We start from the raw sequence: 19,395 nt of genomic DNA, 5'->3' as shown, positions 1-19,395 counted from the left end.
AAACCAAGGCCATGAGGAGTTAGTTTAGAGCTCCTGGGACTGGAAAATATCCCCCAAGTTCCGGAATATCGACCAGAAGTTTGTCAAACTCAGGATGCGAGCAAGGCGGTCTCGGCTACTCTTTCAGTCTTAAGGGAAGTGGGGCTATGTTTCGGCCCAGAAGCTCGAAAGTGTGCGTTCAAAAAATTGTGCTGTGTCCATTTCAATGCAAACCAAGGCCATCAGGAGTTAGTTTACAGTCCCCGGGACTGGAACATATCCCCCAAGTCCCGCAAATTGGAGCCGAAGTTGATCAAATTCATGATGCGCGTAACGTGGTCTCGGCGACTGTGTCAGTCCTAAAGTGAAGTGTGGCTATATTTCGGCCCACAAGCTCGAAAGTGAGCCTTCAAAAAGTTTTGTTGTGTCCATTTTACTTCAAAACAAGGCCATCAGGACTTAGTTTAGCGTCCAAGGGACTGCAAAATATCCCCCAAGTTCCGGGAAATCCATTCGAAGGTTCTCAAAATTACGATGCGCGTAAGGCGGTCTCATCTACTCTTTCAGTCTTAAAGTAAAGTGGGGCTATATTTCTGCCAGAAGCTGCAAAGTTGTGCTCTGTCCATTTCACTGAAAACCAAGGCCATCAGGCGTTACCATAGAGTCCCTTTGACTGGAATATATCCCTTAAGTTTCGGGAAATAAAGGCGAAATTGGTCAAAATCACGATTCGCTCAAGACGGTCTCGCCTACTCTTTCAGTCTTAAAGTAAAATGGGGCTCTATTTCGGCCCCGGAGCTTGAGAGTGAGCGTTCAAAAACTTTCGCTGTGTCCATTTCACTGCAAACCAAGACAAGCAGGAGTTAGTTGAGAGTCCCCGGGACTGGAAAATATCCCCCAAGTTCCGGGAAATCAACCCGAAGTTTGTCAAAATCACGATGCACGTAAGGCGGTCTCGGCTACTCTTTCAGTGTTAAAGTAATGGGGGGCTATATTTTGGCCCAGAAGCTCGAAATTGAGCGTTCAAAAAGTTTTCCTGTGTCCATTTTACTGCAAACCAAGGCCACCAGGAATTAGTTTAGAGTCCTCAGAACTGGAATATATCCCCTTAGTTGCGGCAAATCGAGCCGACGTTGCTCAAAATCACGAATGCACGTAAGGCGGTGTCGGCTACTCTTTCAGTCTGCAAGTGAAGTGGGGTTCTATTTCGCCCCAGAAGCTCGAAAGTATGCGTTCAAAAACTTTTTGTGTTTCCGTTTCACTGCAATCCAAGACAAGCACGAGTTAGTTTAGAGTCCCCGGGACTGGAAAATATTTCGCAAGTTCCAGGAAATCGACCCGAAGTTGATCAAAATCACGATGCGTGAAAGGTGGTCTCGGCTACTGTTTCAGTCTTAAAGTGAAGTATGGCTTTATTTCGGCCCGCAACTTCGAAAGTGAGCCTTCAAAAAGCTTTGCTGTGTCCATTTCACTGCAAAACAAGGCCATCGGCACCTAGTTTAGCGTCCAAGAGACTGGAAAATATCCCCCAAGTTCCGGGAAATCCACTCGAAGTTTGTCAAAATCACGATGCGCGTAAGGCGGTCTCGGCTACTTTTTCAGTATTAAAGTAAAGTGGGCTTTATTTCGGCCCAGAAGCTTGAAGGCAAGCGTTCAAAAAGTTTTGCTGTCGCCATTTCACTTCAAACCAAGGCCATCAAGAGTTAGTTTAGAGTCCCTGGGACTGGAAAATATCCCCCAAGTTCCGGAATATCGACCCGAAGTTGGTCAAAATCACGATGCGCGCACGACGGTCTCGGCTACTCTTTAAGTCGTAAGTGATGTGGGACTATATTTCGGCCTAAAAGCTCGAAAGTGTTCGTTCAAAAACTTGTGCTGTGTGAATTTCACTGCAAACCATGGCCATCAGGAGTTAGTTTAGAGTCCCTGGAACTGGAAAATATTCTCCAAGTTCCAGGAAATGGCGCCGAAGTTGATGAAAATTACGATGCGCGTAACGGGCTCTCGGTTATTCTTTCAGTCTTAAATTGAAGTAGGGCTATATTGCGGCACTGAAGCTCGAAGGTGAGCGTTCAGAATGTTTTGCTGTGTTCATTAAACTGCAAAGCAAGGTCATCGGGAGTTAGTTTACTGTCCCCGGGACTTTAAATTATTCGCCAACTTGCGGGAAATCGAGCAAAAGTGGCCCAAAATCACGATGCGCGTAAGGCGGTCTCGGCTACTCTTTCAGTCTTAAAATTAAGGGGGGCTATATTTCGACCTAGAAGCTCGAGACCGGGCGTGCGCTAATTTTACCTGTGTCCATTTCACTGACATCTTAGGCCATCAGGAGTTAGTTTAGAGTCCTTGGCACTGGAAAATATTTCCCAAATTCTGGCAGATCGAGCCAAAGTTGCTCAAAATGACGATGCGCGTAAGGCGGTCTCGGCTACTCTTTGAGTCTTAAAATGAAGTGGGGCTATATTTCGGCCGAGAAGCTCAACACCGAGCGTGCGCTCCTTTTGCCTGTGTACATATCACTGAAAACTAAGTTCATCAGGAGTTAACATAGAGTCCTCGGGACTGGAAAATATTGCCCGAATTCCGGCAAATCGAGCCAAAGATGCTCAAAATCACGATGCGCGTAAGGCGGTCTCGGCTACTCGTTTACTCCGAAAATGAAGTGGGGCTATATTTCGGTTCTACAAGCTCGACACCGAGCGTGCGCTCCTTTTACCTGTGTCCATTTCACTAAGAACTAAGTCCATCAGGAGATAGTTTAGAATCCTCGAGACTGGAAGCTATCCTCCAACTTGCGGCAAATTGAGCCATACTTTCTTAAAATTACGATAGGCGTACGGCAGTTTCGTTTACTCTTTCAGTCTTAAAATGAACTGGGGCTACATTTCGGCCTAGAAGCTAGACACCGAGCGTGCGCTCCTGTTACCTGTGACCATTTTACTGAAAACTAAGGCCATCAAGAGTTAAGGTAGAGTCCCCGGGACTGGAAAATATCCCCCAAGTTTTGGCATATCGAGCCATAGTGGCTAAAAATTTCGATGTGCTTAAGGCGGTTTCGTGTACACTTTCAGTCTTAAAATAAAGTGGGGCAATATTTCGGCCTACGACCTGGAAACCGAGCGTCCGCTCCCTTTACCTGTGTCCATTTCACTAAAAACCAAGGAATTCAGGAGTTAGTTTACAGCTTCCGGGACTGGGAATTATCTCCCAAGTTCCGGGAAATCGAGGCGAAGTAGCCCAAAATCACGATGCGCGTAAGGCGGTCTCGGCTAGTCTTTCAGTCTTAAAGTGAAGTAGGGCTATACTTCGGCCCAGAAGCTTAAAAGTGAGCGTTCAAAAAGTTGTGCTGTGTCCATTTCACTGGAAACCGAGGAAATCAGGAGTTAGTTTAGAGTCCCCGGTACCGTAAAATATCCCCCATTTCCCGGGAAATCGAGCCAAAGTTGATCAAAATCACGATGCGCGTAAGGCGGTCCCGGTTACTCTTTCATTCTTAAAGTGAACTGGGGCAATATTTCCCCCCAGAAGCTCGAAAGTGAGCGTTCAAAAAGTTGTGCTGTGTCCATTTCACTCCAGAGAAAAGCCATCAGGAGTTACTTTAGAGTCCGCAAGACTGGAAAATATCCCCCAAGTTCCGGGAAATCGAGCCAAAGTTGGTCAAAATCACGATGCGCGTAAGGCGGTCCCGGTTACTCTTTCATTCTTAAAGTGAACTGGGGCAATATTTCCCCCCAGAAGCTCGAAAGTGAGCGTTCAAAAAGTTGTGCTGTGTCCATTTCACTCCAGAGAAAAGCCATCAGGAGTTACTTTAGAGTCCGCAAGACTGGAAAATATCCCCCAAGTTCCGGGAAATCGAGCCGAAGTTGGTCAAAATTACGATGGGCGTAAGGCGGTCTCGGCTACTCTTTCACTCTTAAAGTGAAGTGGAGCTATATTTCGGCCCAGAAGCTCAAAAGTGAGCGTTCAAAAAGTTTTGCTGTGTCCATTTTTCTGCAGACCAAGGACGTCGGGGGTCAGTTTAGAGTCCCCGGGACTGGAAAATATCCGCCAAGTTCCGGGAAATTTAACCGAAGTTGGTCAAAATCACGACGCGCGTACGGCGGTCTCGGCTACTCTTTCAGTCTTAAAGTGAATTGGGGCAATATTTCGGCCCAGAAGGATCGAAACTCAGTGCTTAAAAAGTTTTGCTGTGTCCATTTCACTGCAAAACGAGGCCATCACGACTTAGTTTAGCGTCAAAGGAACTGGAAATATCCCCCAAGTTACGGGAAATCCACCCGAAGTTAGTCAAAATAACCATGCGCTTAAGGGGGTCTCGGCTACTCTTTCAGTCTTAAGGTGAAGTGGGCTTAGATTTAACTCCAGAAGCTCGAAAGTAAGGGTTGAAAAATTTGTGTCTATTTCACTCACATCTTAGACAATCAGGAGTGAGTTAGAGACTTTGGGACTGGAAACTATCTCCCAAGTTTCGCCAGATCGAGCCGAAGATCCACAAAATCACAATGTGCGTAAGGCGCTCCCGCCTACTCTTTCAGTCTTAAAAAGAAGTAGGGCTATATTTCGGCCAGCAAGCTCGAAAGTACGCGTTCAAAAAGTGTGCCTGTGTCCATTTCACTGGAAACCAAGGCCATCAGGCGTTAGTTTAGAGTCCCCAGGACTGGAAAATATCCCCCTATTTCCGGGAAATCGAGCCGAAGTATCCCAACATCACGATGCGCGTAAGGCGGTCTCGGCTACTCTTTCAGTCTTAAAGTTAAGTGGGGCTATATTTCGAGCCATAAGCTCGAAAGTGAGCGTTCAAAAAGTTTTGCCGTGTCCATTTAACTGCAAACTAAGGCCTTTGGAAGTTAGTTTAGCTTCGCCGGGAATTGAAAATATTCGCAAACATCCGGCAAATGGAGCCGAAGTTGGTCAAAATTACGATGCGCGTAAGGCGGTCTCGGCTACTCTTTCAGTCTCAAAGTGAAGTAGGTCTATATTTCGGTCCAGAAGCTCGAAAGTGAGCGTTCAAAAACTTTTCCTCTCTCAATTTCACTGAAAACCAAGGCCATCATGAGTTAGTTTAGAGTCCCCGGGAGTGGAAAATATCTTTTAAGTTCTGGCAACTCAAGCGGAAGTTGGTCAAAATCACGATGCGCCTAAGGGGGCCTCGGCTACTCTTTCAGTCTTAAAGTGAAGTGGGGCTCTATTTCGGCCCAGAAGCTCCAAAGTGAGCGCTGCAAAAAATTTGCTGTCTCCAATTCACTGCAAACCAAGGCCATCAGGGGTTAGTTTAGAGTCCCCGGGACTGCAATATATTTCCCAAGTTCCGGAAAATCGAGAAAACGTTGCTCAAAATCACGATCCGCGCAAGACGATCTTGGCTAGTCTTTCAGTCTTAAAGTGAAGTGGGGCTATATTTTGGCCCAGAAGCTCAAAAGTGAGCTTCAAAAAGTTTTGCTGTATCCATTTCAATGAAAACGAAGGCCATCAGGGGTTACTTAAGAGTCTTCGGGACTGGAAAATATCCCCCCAAGTTCAGGGAAATTTAGCCGAAGTTGGTCAAAATCACGGTGCGCGTTAGGCGGTCTCGCTTACTGTTTCAGTCTTAAAGTGAAGTGAGGCTTTATTCCCTCCCAGGAGCTTGAAAGTGAGCGTTGAAAAAGTTTCCCTGTGTTTATTTGACTGCAAACCAAAGCCATCAGGAGCTAGTTTAGAGTCCCCGGGACTGGAAAATATCCCCCAACTTCCGGGAAATCGAGCCGAAGTTGGTCAAAATCACGATTTGCGTAAGGTAGTGTCGGCTACTCTTTCAGTCTTAGAGTGAAGTAGGACTATATTTCGGGCGAGAAGCCCGAAAGTGAGCGTTCAAAAAGTCTTGCTTTGTTCATTTCACTGCAAACCAAGGCCATCAGGAGTTAGTTTAGCGTCCCCGGGAAAAGAAAATATGCCCGAAGGTCCGGGAAATTGAGCCGAGGTTGGTCAAAATCACGATGCCCCTAAAGTGGTCTCGGCCACTCTTTCTGTCTTAAAGTGAAGTGGGGCCATATTTCGGGCCAGAAGCCCGAAAGTGAGCGTTCAAAAAGTTTTGCTGTGTCCATTTCACTGCAAACCAAGGCCATCAGGGGTTAGTTTAGAGTCCCCGGGACTGAAAAATATTGCCCAAGTTCCGGGGAATCGAACCGAAGTTGATCAAAATCACGATGTGCGAAATGCGGTATCGGCTACTGTTTCAGTCTTAAGGTGAAGTGGGGCTATATTTTGGGCCCAGAAGCCCGAAAGTGAGCCTTCAAAAAGTTTTGCTGTGTTCTTTGACTGAAAAACAAGACCATCACGAGTTAGTTTACCGTCCCTGGCACTGGAAAATATTCCCCAAGTTCCGGTAAATCGAGCTGAAGTTGGTCAAAATCACGATGCTCCCAAAGCGGTCTCGGCTACCCTTTCAGGCTTAAAGTTAAGTGGGGCTATATTTCTGTCCAGAAGTTCGAAAGTGAGCGTTCAAAAAGTTTTGCTGTGTGCATTTCACTGCAAACCAAAGCTATCAAAAGATAGTTTAGGGTCCCCGAGACTGGAAAATATTCCCCAAGTTCCGGGAGATCCACCCGAAGTTTGTCTAAATCACAATGCGCGTAAGGTGGTCTCGGTTACTCTTTAAGTCTTAAAGTAAAGTGGGGTTTTATTTCGGCCAGAAAGGTCGAAGGTGAGCGTTCAAAAAGTTTTGCTCTTTCCATTTCACTGCAAACCAAGGTCATGAGGAGTTAGTTTAGAGTTCCAGGGACTGGAAAATATCCCCCAAGTTCCGGAATATCGACCGGAAGATTCTCAAACTCACGATTGGAGCAAGGCGGTCTCGGCTACTCTTTCAGTCTTAAGTGAAGTGGGGCTATATTTCGGCCCAGAAGCTCGAAAGTGTGCGTTGAAAAAATTGTGCTGTGTCCATTTCAATGGAAACCAAGGCCATCAGGAGTTAGTTTAGAGTCCCCGGGACTGGAATATATCCCCAAGTCCCGGGAATTGGAGCCGAAGTTGATCAAATTCATGATGCGCGTAACGTGATCTCGGCTACTCTTTCAGTCTTAAAGTCAAGTGTGGCTATATTTTGGCCCACAAGCTAGAAAGTGAGCGTTCAAAAAGTTTTGCTGTGTCCGTTTCACTTCAAAACAAGGCCATCAGGACTTAGTTTAAGGTCCCCGGGACTGGAAAATATTCCCCAACTTCCGGGAAAGCGAGCCGAAGTTCATCGAAATCACGATGCGCGAATTGCGGTCTCGGCTACTGTTTCAGTCTTAAAGTAAAGTGTCCCTATATTTCCGCCCACAAGCTAGAAAGTGAGCGTTCAAAAAGTTTGCTCTGTCCATTTCAATGCAAAGCAAGGCAATCAGGAGTTAGTTTAGAGTCCCCGGGACTGGAAAATATCCCCCAAGTTCCGAGAAATCGATCCGAAAATGGTCAAAATCACGATGCGCCTAAGGCGATCTCGGCTACTCTTTTAGTCTTAACGTGAGGTTGGGCTATATTTCGGCCCAGAAGCTCCAAAGTGGGCGTTCAAAAATTTATGCTGTGCGCATTTCAGAGCAAACCAAGGCAATCCGGAATTAGGTTAGAGTCCCCCGGACTGGAAAATATCCCAAAAGTTGCGTGAAATGGAGCTGAACTTGGTCTAACTCACGTTGCACGTGAGGCGTTCTCGGCTACTATTTCAGTCTGAAAGTAAAGTGGGATTCTATTTCGGCCCAGAAGCTACAAAGAGAGTGTTCAAAAAGCTTTCCTTTGTCCATTTCACTGAAAAGCAAGGCCATCAGGAGTTAGTTTAGAGCCCGCGGAAATGGAATATATCCCCCAAGTTCCGGGAAACCGACCCGAAGTTGGTTAAAATCACGATTTCCGCAAGACGGTCGCGGCTACTCTTTGTCTTAAAGTAAAGTGGGGCTATATTTCGGTCCAGAAGCTCGAGAGTGAGCGTTCAAAAATTTTTGCTGTGTCTATTTCACTGCAAACCAAGGCTATCAGTAGTTAGTTTAGAGTCCCCGGGAGTGGAATGTATTTCCCAAGTTCCGGAAAATCGAGAAGACGTTGGTCACAATCACGATGCGCGTAAGACGGTCTCAGCTACTCTTTCAGTCTTAAAGTGAAGTGGGGCTATATTTCGGCCCAGAAGCTCAAAAGTGAGCGTTCAAAAAGTTTTGCTGTATCCATTTCAATGCAAACCAAGGCCCTCAGGGGTTACTTAAGAGTCCTCGGGACTGGAAAATATCCCCCAAGTTCCGGTAAATCGAGCCGAAGTTGGTCAAAATCACGATGTGCGTAAGGTGGTCTCGGCTACTCTTTCAGTCTTAAAGTGAAGTGGGGCTATATTTCGGCCCAGAAGCTCGAAAGTGAGTGTTTAAAAGTTTTGCTCTGTCACTTTCAGTGGAAACCAAAGCCATCAGAAGTGAGTTTACAGTCCCCGGGACTAGAGAATATCCCCCAAGTCCCGGGAAATCGAGCCGAAGTTAATCAAATTCATGATGCTCGTAACGTGGTCTCGGCTACTGTTTCAGTCCTAAAGTGAAGTGTGGCTATATTTCGGCCCACAAGCTCGAAAGTGAGCGTTTAAAAAGTTTTGTTGTGTCCATTTTACTTCAAAACAAGGCCATCAGGACTTAGTTTAGCGTCCAAGGGACTGGAAAATATTCCCCAAGTTCCGGGAAATCCATTCGAAGTTCGTCAAAATTACGATGCACGTTAGGCGGTCTCATCTACTCTTTCAGTCTTAAAGTAAAGTGGGGCTATATTTCTGCCCAGAAGCTCCAAAGTTGTGCTCTGTCCATTTCACTGAAAACCAAGGCCATCAGGAGTTACTGTAGAGTCCCTTTGACTGGAATATATCCCCCAAGTTTCGGGAAATAAACGCGAAATTGGTCAAAATCACGATTCGCTCAAGACGGTCTCGCCTACTCTTTCAGTCTTAAAGTAAAATGGGGCTCTATTTCGGCCCAGGAGCTCGAGAGTGAGCGTTCAAAAACTTTCGCTGTGTCCATTTCACTGCAAACCAAGACAAGCAGGAGCTAGTCGAGAGTCCCTGGGACTGGAAAATATCCCCCAAGTTCCGGGAAATCAACCCGAAGTTTGTCAAAATCACGATGCACGTAAGGCGGTCTCGGCTACTCTTTTAGTGTTAAAGTAATGGGGGGCTATATTTTGACCCAGAAGCTCGAAATTGAGCGTTCAAAAAGATTTTCTCGGTCCATTTTACTGCAAACCAAGGGCCTCAGGAATTAGTTTAGAGTCCTCAGAACTGGAATATATCCCCTTAGTTGCGGCAAATCGAGCCGAAGTTGCTCAAAATCACGATGCACGTAAGGCGGTCTCGGCTACTCTTGCAGTCTTCAAGTGAAGTGGGCCTATATTTCGGCCCAGAAGCTCGAAAGTATGCGTTCAAAAACTTTTTCTGTTTCCCTTTCACTGCAAACCAAGACCAGCACGAGTTAGTTTAGAGTCCCCGAGACTGGAAAATATATCGCAAGTTCCGGGAAATCCAGCCGAAGTTGATCAAAATCACGATGCGCGAAACGTGGTCTCGGCTACTGTTTCAGTCTTAAAGTGAAGTATGGCTATATTTCGGCCCACAACCTCGAAAGTGAGCCTTCAAAAAGCTTTGCTGTGTCCCTTTCACTGCAAAACAAGGCCATCGGCACCTAGTTTAGCGTCCAATGGACTGGAAAATATCCCCCAAGCTCCGGGAAATCCACCCGAAGTTTGTCAAAATCACGATGCGCGTAAGGCGGTCTCGGCTACTTTTTCAGTATTAAAGTAAAGTGGGCTATATTTCAGCCCAGAAGCTTGAAGGTGAGCGTTCAAAAAGTTTTGCTGTCTCCATTTCACTGCAAACCAAGGCAATCAAGAGTTAGTTTAGAGTCCCTGGGACTGGAAAATATCCCCCAAGTTCCGGAATATCGACCCGAAGTTGGTCAAAATCACGATGTCCGCACGCCGGTCTCGGCTACTCTTTAAGTCGTAAGTGATGTGGGACTATATTTCGGCCTAAAAGCTCGAAAGTGTTCGTTCAGAAACTTGTGCTGTGTGAATTTCACTGCAAACCATGGCCATCAGGAGTTAGTTTAGAGTCCCCGGGACTGGAAAATATTCCCCAAGTTCCAGGAAAGCGAGCAGAAGTTGCGCAAAATCACGATGCGCGCACGACGGTCTCGGCTACTGTTTCAGTCTTAAAGTGAAGTGTGGCTATATTTAGGCCCACAAGCTCGAAAGTGAGCGTTCAAAAAGTTTTGCTGTGTCCATTTGACTGCAAACCAAGGCAATCAGGAGTTAGTTTAGAGTCCCCGGAACTGGAAAATATTCTCCAAGTTCCAGGAAATGGCGCCGAAGTTGATGAAAATTACGATGCGCGTAACGGGCTCTCGATTATTCTTTCAGTCTTAAATTTAAGTAGGGCTATATTGCGGCACTGAAGCTCGAAGGTGAGCGTTCAGAATATTTTGCTGTGTTCATTAAACTGCAAAGCAAGGTCATCGGGAGTTAGTTTAGCGTCCCCGGGAGTTTAAATTATTCGCCAACTTGCGGGAAATCGAGCAAAAGTGGCCCAAAATCACGATGCGCGTAAGGCGGTCTCGGCTACTCTTTCAGTCTTAAAATTAAAGGGGGGCTATATTTCGACCTACAAGCTCGAGACCGGGCGTGCGCTAATTTTACCTGTGTCCATTTCACTGACATCTTAGGCCATCAGGAGTTAGTTTAGAGTCCTTGGCACTGGAAAATATTTCCGAAATTCTGGCAGATCGAGCCAAAGTTGCTTAAAATCACGATGCCTGTAAGGCAATCTCGGCTACTCTTTGAGTCTTAAAATGAAGTGGGGCTATATTTCGGCCAAGAAGCTCAACACCGAGCGTGCGCTCCTTTTGCCTTTGTACATCTCACTGAAAACTGAGTTCATCAGGAGCTAACATAGAGTCCTCGGGACTGGAAAATATTGCCCGAATTCCGGCAAATCGAGCCAAAGATGCTCAAAATCACGATGTGCGTAAGGCGGTCTCGGTTATTCTTTCATTCTTAAAGTGAACTCGGGCTATATTTTGGCCCAGAAGCTCGAAAGTGAAAGTTCAAAAAGTTTTGCTGTGTCCTCGAGACTGGAAGCTATCCTCCAAGTTTCGGCAAATTGAGCCATACTTTCTTAAAATTACGATAGGCGTACGGCAGTTTCGTTTACTCTTTCAGTCTTAAAATGAACTGGGGCTACATTTCGGCCTAGAAGCTCGACACCGAGCGTGCGCTCCGGTTACCTGTGACCATTTTACTGAAAACTAAGGCCATCAAGAGTTAGGGTAGAGTCCCCGGGACTGGAAAATATCCCCCAAGTCCCAGGAAATCAAGCCGAAGTTCGACAAAATTACCATGCGCGTAAGGCGGTCCCAGCTACTCTTTCAGTCTTAAAGTGAAGTGGGGCTATATTTCGGCCCAGAAGCTCGAAAGTGAACGTTCAAAAAGTTTGGCTGTGTCCATTTCACTGAAAACCAAGGCCATCAGGAATGAGTTTAGAGTGCCCGGGACTGGGAATTATCTCCCAAGTTCCGGGAAATCGAGCCGAAGTAGCCCAAAATCACGATGCGCGTAAAGCGGTCTCGGCTAGTCTTTCAGTCTTAAAGTGAAGTAGGGCTATGCTTCGGGCAGAAGCTCAAAAGTGAGCGTTCAAAAAGTTGTGCTGTGTCAATTTTACTGCAAACCAAGGCCATCAGCAGTTAGTTTAGAGTCCCCGGGACTGGAACATATTCCCGAAGCTCCGGGAAATCGAACGGAAGTTGGTCAAAATTACGATGCGCGTAACACGGTCTCGGCTACTTTTTCAGTCTTAAAGTGAAATGGGGCTATATTTCGGCCCAGAAGCTTGAAAGTGAACCGTTAAAAAGTTACGCTTTGTGCATTTAACTGCAAACCAAGGCCATCAGGAGTTAGTTTAAGGTCCCCCGGACTGGAAAATATCCCCCAAGTTCCGGCAAATCGAGCTGAACTGGGTGAAAATCACGATGCTCGTAAGGAGGTCTCGGCTACTATTTCAGTCTTAAAGATTCAGATTCAGATTTTTATTAATTGACACTATTTACAGACATATTTCACTATCGCACACTATTACAAAAAATTCATTAATTAAAATAAGGAAAATATAATAATAATAAAACCAAAACAAAATGTGCTCAGTGACCAAAGAAGCATATGCTATCGTGTTGGTCACTGACACGTTCAAAAATAAAAGACAAGACACATCAATTAATAGAAACAATGCAATAAAGGAAGTAAAATGTGAATAACAAAAGTATTCGAAATAAACAAGTTAAATGAATAAATCATAATGCTGAAGAGTAATATTGAGTATTTAAAAGGTATAGTTTATATTGCTTATAAAAGGAAGTGTAAGGCAGTTTTTTAAATTCTGTTGGAATAATTTCCCAAAGTTTTGATGTAACAAAAGAGAAAGTAGAGGACCCATAGTTATTATTTACTTTTGGCCTATGAAAATTCAAATTCGCAGCAAATCTTGTATTGTAGGTATGGACTTCAGATGCCTGAGTAAGGGTTCTATGGAATATAGTTGGAATGTTTGTTGAGTCATTTAAAATTTTATGAGTAAATAGAGCCACTTTTAATTTGTACACATTCTCAAATTTGAGAATTCCTAAAAGATTGTAATATGGTGAAGCATTTTCCCTGCTATAAGCAAAGAATATGCTTCGGACACATTTATTCTGCTTAGTTATGATTTTACGTAAATTAGTTTTACATGCACTACCCCAACTTATGATAGCATAGGATAAGTATGGATATATGAAAGAATAATACAATTGTTTCAATGTATGAAGATCAACAAAATATCTTAATTTATTAATAATTGCTATATTTTTTGCTAATTTATTATTAATGTGCTGGATCTGCGGTCCCCATTGTAAATTTTGATCCATATAAATACCTAAATACTTAATTTGACTTTTATGTGCAATGTTAGGAATATGTATATACGGTCTTAGTCTTGTAGATGAAATTATCATGTAATTAGTCTTGGTAAGATTTATAGATAGTTTGTTGATGATACAATATTTAAAAACTAATTTCAATTCCTCATTCATGACATACTCAAGCTGATGCAGATTATCACTTGTATAAAACATATTTGTATCATCAGCAAATATACGGAAGGATAGTTTTTTTGAGCAGTTAGGTAAGTCATTAATATAAAGCAGGAATAGAAGAGGACCCAAAGTTGATCCCTGTGGTATTCCACAACTAATGGTTTCAGGACTAGATTGGATGCTACCAATCTTAACAAACTGAGTGCGATTATGTAGATAGTTTTCAAACCAGTTAAGGGTTATTCCTCGTATGCCATAGTGGTTGAGTTTAGATAAAAGAATATTATGATTCACAGTATCAAATGCTTTAGAAAAATCTAAAAAAACACCACAGGTAACCAGCTTTTTATCCATTGCCTGTTTGAGGGTGTCAGTGATCTCAAAAATGGCTTGCTCTGTTGAGTGCCCTTTCCTAAAACCAAACTGATATCTATACAGAATGTTGTGTTTTTCCAGAAAATCATATAGTTGATTATAAATTAATTTTTCAAGTACCTTACTGAAAGGTGAAAGAGTTGAAATGGGCCTATAGTTTCCTGGGTCAGTTACATCACCACTTTTGTAAACCGGAGTAACTTGAGAGACTTTCAAAATATTTGGTACAACACCAGTTTGTATTGATTGATTATAGATTTGAGTGAAAGGTACTGATAAGGGTTCAGCTGCTATTTTTATTAAATTATTAGGTATATCAATTGATGATTTGTTCTTATCTAATGTCTTAAACAAGTTTGAAACCTGGGTTTCTGTAACAGTGGACATAACAAAACTATTAGCTGGAGATGACAGGATATATTGTGTAGGGTTTTCAAAGCTATCTTCAATTCTGCTGGCCAAGCTTGGGCCAACATTGACAAAATGTTTATTAAACTGATCAGCAATATCTTCATTACCAGTGAAAGTCTTGTTGTTCCTTACTATTCTTTGAGGTGAGGTCTGTCCCTTTGTCTTCCTTTTAATTAAATTACCAATTATTTTCCATGTAGCCTTTAAGTTATTTTTACACAAGTCAAATTTTTTACAAAAATAGGCTTTCTTATTAATGTTTTTGAGATGGTTTAATCTGTTTGAGTATTTTTTAAATTCACAAATTTTGACTGGGTCATTGGATAGATAATGGGTTTTGTACATAGCATGTTTAGTTTTAATGGATTTGAGCATTCCCTTTGAGATCCAAGGTTTTCTTAATTGCTTTTGTCTATTTCTAGACACTTGTTTTAGGGGTGCATGCTTATTGACAATTAATTTGAGTGTATTAATAGTTCTAGCTGTTGTTTCATGCAAATTATTACATTTACCAGAGATGAAATTCCAATCCACAGCACTGATGTCTTGAAGATATGATTCAGGGTTGAACTTACTGTAGTCTCTGAAGTAAAGTTGCCCACTTTGTTTTCTAAGTGATGTTTCGACTGTGCAGAAAATTGGTAAATGATCTGAGATATCAACGGCTATAACCCCTGAGATCAACCTGTTAACTGTATTTGTATAAATATGATCAATTAAGGTCGCAGTATGACTGGTGATTCTAGTGGGTTTTGTTATCACTGGTAATAGATTGTGGGAATAAATCATGTCAAGGTATCTACCTGTTTGCAGGTGTGTGTGATGTTTTAAAAGGTCAATATTCATATCCCCTAATATATATACTTCATATCTGTTCATATTTAATTCTTGCAGGAATTCATTGAGTATCGATGTGAATTCATCCACATTTGCAGATGGGTGCTTATAAATGCAGCCAATCATAATATGCTTCTTATTGTTACCAGGGTCAATTTCAACCCAACAGGATTCTACTGATGAAAGATCTATTATCAAGTCAGGCCTGGGGATAGTTTTAAGAGTATCATTGACATAAATAGCTGTGCCTCCTGCAAGTTTTGGTGAATCATTATGAAAAAAATTGTAATTTGATAGGTCTACATTTGAGATCGAATTAGAATTTAATCTGGTTTCTGTGACAGCAATTATGTCTGGCCTTGAATCAATAGAGTACAGCATGTCATTCAGTAAGGTCAAGTTTTTTGGCAAACTTCTAATATTACAATGGAAAAGAGAAATACCTTTACCTTGAGCATTACATAGGATATTATCAAGCTTAGGGATATCATAGTATTCAGACTGAGTATTTATAAACATTAGATCAGGGTCAGCTTCATCATTTTTATCTGGATTTGGTAGAAGGTTGTAAAGATCAAGCTCGATTAATTGATTTATATTCCTAGACCAATTACTAATAGCAAAGCTAAATTCCCTGTCGTCTAAATTATAGAAGGGAAGAAATTGCAGAGTGTTTACAACGTAGAATTTGACAATTTAGAGCGGTACATTAAGAGATTATTTTCTAAGTATTGCTTATCTGGTCGAGGTAGTCCTCAAACTCTTCATGCGTAGTAAAAGCTTCTGTGGCAGACGTTTCACTAACTTTCAGCATGATCTTGCCATTACTGGTCCACAGGAACTTGACATTGTTCTTCCTCTTGTATTCCTTGATTCGTCCAAAGAGCCTTTTACGGTAGCCGGTCAAGGACTCGTTTATGTAGATCTTGTTACTTCGAGAGATGGATTCGCCTATTTCAGTTTGTAAAGAAGGCAAATGTCGAATATTCTTTCCAACAAGATGTTTGCGTTTCTTAAATACTTCTTCTCTCTTGTCCCTTTGGAGAAATTTAACAATCATTCGATTTTTTACATTTTTCGAGTCTGGAAGCCTGTGAGCAGCAGCAATATGGCTGTCGTCGATCTCTGCCCCAATTAACGTGCCAATTTCTTTAACAAGCTGTATAGGGTTATCATGACTAGTTTTCGGGACACCAGTGATCTCTAAGCAATCCCTTCTCAAGTACTGTTGAGTTTCGTCGAGCGAACATTCGATTCGATATAAAGACTCTGCAGTCTTGTCAGCCATGTCCGCCATCTTTGTTTGTTTCGCTTCGAGCGAGCCAATGGCTTCCTTGTATTTCTTATCAAGCTTAGTTGCCTGTTCTTTGACGTTTTGGAAAGTTTGCACAACGGTATCATATTTGTTTGATAGAAACTGCTGGGATTTCTCCAAAGTATTGCATCTTTCTGTTAGCAAGACGATACTTGCTTTCAGCGACTGCATTTCCATCTTGATTTCTTGCCTAATACTTGGTAAAAACTCTTCATTCCATATTCGTCGTAGTTCATCTACTTGCATGATCTTATCCTTCCTAGTCCCTTGGTAGGGTGATTAGTCTCTAGCAGCGTAATTTAGTGTCTTAGTCTCTGTTTCATTCAAACTTCATCAGCGCGCCAAAATGAACGGCAACCAAGGCAAAGCCTCACAAGGTAAAGTACAAGTTGTATTTCGGCCCAGAAGCTCGAAACTCAGCGTTCAAAAAGTTTTCCTGCGTCCATTTCACATCAAACCAAGGCCATCCGGAGTTAGTGTAGAGTCCCCGGGACTTGAAAATATCGCCAAAATTCTAGAAAATCGAGCGGAAGTTGCTCAAAATCACGATGCGCGTAAGGCGGTCTCGCCTACTCTTTCAGTCTTAAAGTGAAGTGGGGCTATATTTCATCACAGAAGCTCGAAAACAGGCGTTCAAAAAGTGTTACCTTGATCATTTCACTGCAAACCAAGGCCATCAGAAGTTAGTTTAGACTGCTCGGGACTGGAAAATATCGCCCAAGTTCGGGGAAATCGACCCGAATTTTGTCAAAATCACGATGCGCGAAATGCGGTATCGGCTACTGTTTCAGTGTTAAAGTGAAGTGGGGCTATATTTCGGCCATAAAGCCCGAAAGTGAGCGTTCAAAGAGTTTTGCTCTTTTCTTTGACTGAAAAACAAGGCCATCACGAGTTAGTTTAGCGTCCCTGGGACTGGAAAATATTCCCCAAGTTCCGCTAAATCGAGCTGAAGTTGGTCAAAATCACGATGCTCCCAAAGCGGTCTCGGCTACCCTTTCAGTCTTAAAGTGAAGTGGGGCTATATTTCTGTCCAGAACCTCGAAAGTGAGCGTTCAAAAAGTTTTGCTGTGTGCATATCACTGCAAACCAAGGCCATCAAGACTTAGTTTAGGGTCCCCGGGACTGGAAAATATTCCCCAAGTTCCGGGAAAGCGAACCGAAATTGATCAAAATCACGATGCGCGAAATGCGGTCTCGGCTACTGTTTCAGTCCTAAAGTAAAGTGTGGCTATATTTCGGCCCACAGGCTCGAAAGTGAGCGTTCAAAAAGTTTTGCTCTGTCCATTTCAATGCAAAGCAAGGCGATCAGGAGTTAGTTTACAGTCCCCGGGACTGGAAAATATCCCCCAAGTTCCGAGAAATCGATCCGAAAATGGTCAAAATCACGATGCGCCTAAGGCGATCTCGGCTACTCCTTCAGTCTTAAAGTGAAGTGGGGCTATATTTCGGCCCAGAAGCTCCAAAGTGGGCGTTCAAAAATTTATGCTGTGCGCATTTCAGTGCAAACCAAGGCCATCCGGAGTTAGTTTAGAGTCCCCCGGACTGGAAAATATCCCAAAAGTTGCGTGAAATGGAGCTGAACTTGGTCTAACTCACGATGCGCGTGAGGCGGTCTCGGCTACTATTTCAGTCTGAAAGTGAAGTGGGATTCTATTTCGGCCCAGAAGCTACAAAGAGAGTGTTCAAAAGGCTTTCCTTTGTCCATTTCACTGAAAAGCAAGGCCATCAGGAGTTAGTTTAGAGCCCGCGGAAATGGAATATATCCCCCAAGTTCCGGGAAACCGACCCGAAGTTGGTCAAAATCACGATTTGCGCAAGACGGTCTCGGGTACTCTTTCAGTCTTAAAGTAAAGTGGGGCTATATTTCGGTCCAGAAGCTCGAGAGTGAGCGTTCAAAAAGTTTCGCTGTGTCCATTTCACTGAAAACCAAGACAATCAGGAGTTAGTTTAGAGTCCCCAGGACTGGAAAATATCCCCCAAGTTCCGGCAAATCGAGCCGAAGTTGGTCAAAATCACGGTGCGCTTAAGGCGGTGTCGGCTACTCCTTCAGTCTTAAAGTGAAGTGGGGCTCTCTTTCGGCCCACAAGCTCAAAGCTCAAAAAAAATTAATGTGTCTATTTCACTGCAAACCAAGGCTATCAGTAGTTAGTTTAGAGTCCCCGGGAGTGGAATGTATTTCCCAAGTTCCGGAAAATCGAGAAGACGTTGGTCAAAATCACGATGCGCGTAAGACGGTCTCGGCTACTCTTTCAGTCTTAAAGTGAAGTGGGGCTATATTTCGGCCCAGAAGCTCAAAAGTGAGCGTTCAAAAAGTTTTGCTGTATCCATTTCAATGAAAACCAAGGCCATCAGGGGTTACTTAAGAGACCTCAGGACTGGAAAATATCCCCCAAGTTCCGGTAAATCGAGCCGAAGTTGGTCAAAATCACGATATGCGTAAGGTGGTCTCGGCTACTCTTTCAGTCTTAAAGTGAAGTGGGGCTATATTTCGGCCCAGAAGCTCAAAAGTGAGCGTTCAAAAAGTTTTGCTGTATCCATTTCAATGCAAACCAAGGCCATCAGGGGTTACTTAAGAGTCCTCGGGACTGGAAAATATCCCCCAAGTTCCGGGAAATCCACCCGAAGTTTGTCAAAATCACGATGCGCGTAAGGCGGTCGCGGCTACTTTTTCCGTATTAAAGTACAGTGGGCTATATTTCGGCCCAGAAGCTTGAAGGTGAGCGTTCAAAAAGTTTTGCTGTGTCCATTTGACTGCAAACCAAGGCAATCAGGAGTTAGTTTAGAGTCCCCGGAACTGGAAAATATTCTCCAAGTTCCAGGTAATGGCGCCGAAGTTGATGAAAATTACGATGCCCGTAACGGGCTCTCGGTTATTCTTTATGTCTTAAATTGAAGTAGGGCTATATTGCGGCACTGAAGCTCGAAGGTGAACGTTCAAAAAGTTTTGCTATGTCCATTTAACTGCAAACTAAGGCCATCGGAAGTTAGTTTAGGTTCCCCGAGAATTGAAAATAATCGCCAACTTCCGGCAAATCGAGCCGAATTTGGTCAAAATTACGATGCGCGTAAGGCGGTCTCGGCTACTCTTTCAGTCTTAAAGTGAAGTAGGGCTATATTTCGGCCCAGAAGCTCGAAAGCGAGCGTTCAAAAAAATGTGCTGTGTCCATTTCACGCCAAACCAAGGCCATCAGCAGTTAGTTTAGAGTCCCCGGGACTGGAATATCTCCCCGAAGTTCCGGGAAATCCAACGGAAGTTGGTCAAAATCACGATGCGCGTAAGACGGTCTCGGCTACTCTTTGAGTCTTAAAGTAAAGTGGGGCTATATTTCGGCCCAGAAGTTAGAAAGTGAACCTTTAAAAAGTTACGCTTTGTGCATTTCACCG

At 43.4% G+C, this 19,395-nt stretch overlaps 1 protein-coding gene across 1 annotated transcript; it reads right to left on the bottom strand.

Moving 5' to 3' along the window:
* Positions 1-15,420: 15,420 nt before the first annotated feature.
* Positions 15,421-16,364, bottom strand: LOC145485740 (uncharacterized). The gene has a single exon (XM_081464358.1). It carries the CDS (start codon positions 16,255-16,257, stop codon positions 15,421-15,423), a length of 837 nt encoding a protein of 278 aa, XP_081320484.1. The 5' UTR covers positions 16,258-16,364.
* Between the last annotated feature and the right edge of the window lie 3,031 nt (positions 16,365-19,395).

This window comes from Orbicella franksi, chromosome 4 (assembly GCF_964199315.1).
Source record: "Orbicella franksi chromosome 4, jaOrbFran1.1, whole genome shotgun sequence".
Taxonomy (NCBI): domain Eukaryota; kingdom Metazoa; phylum Cnidaria; class Anthozoa; order Scleractinia; family Merulinidae; genus Orbicella; species Orbicella franksi.
This window is presented reverse-complemented; position numbering and strand designations above follow the sequence as displayed.

What these genes read in the sequence shown, in the direction of transcription:
- LOC145485740 (XM_081464358.1), bottom strand. Translation starts at nt 16,257, where the DNA reads ATGCAAGTAGATGAACTACGACGAATATGGAATGAAGAGTTTTTACCA.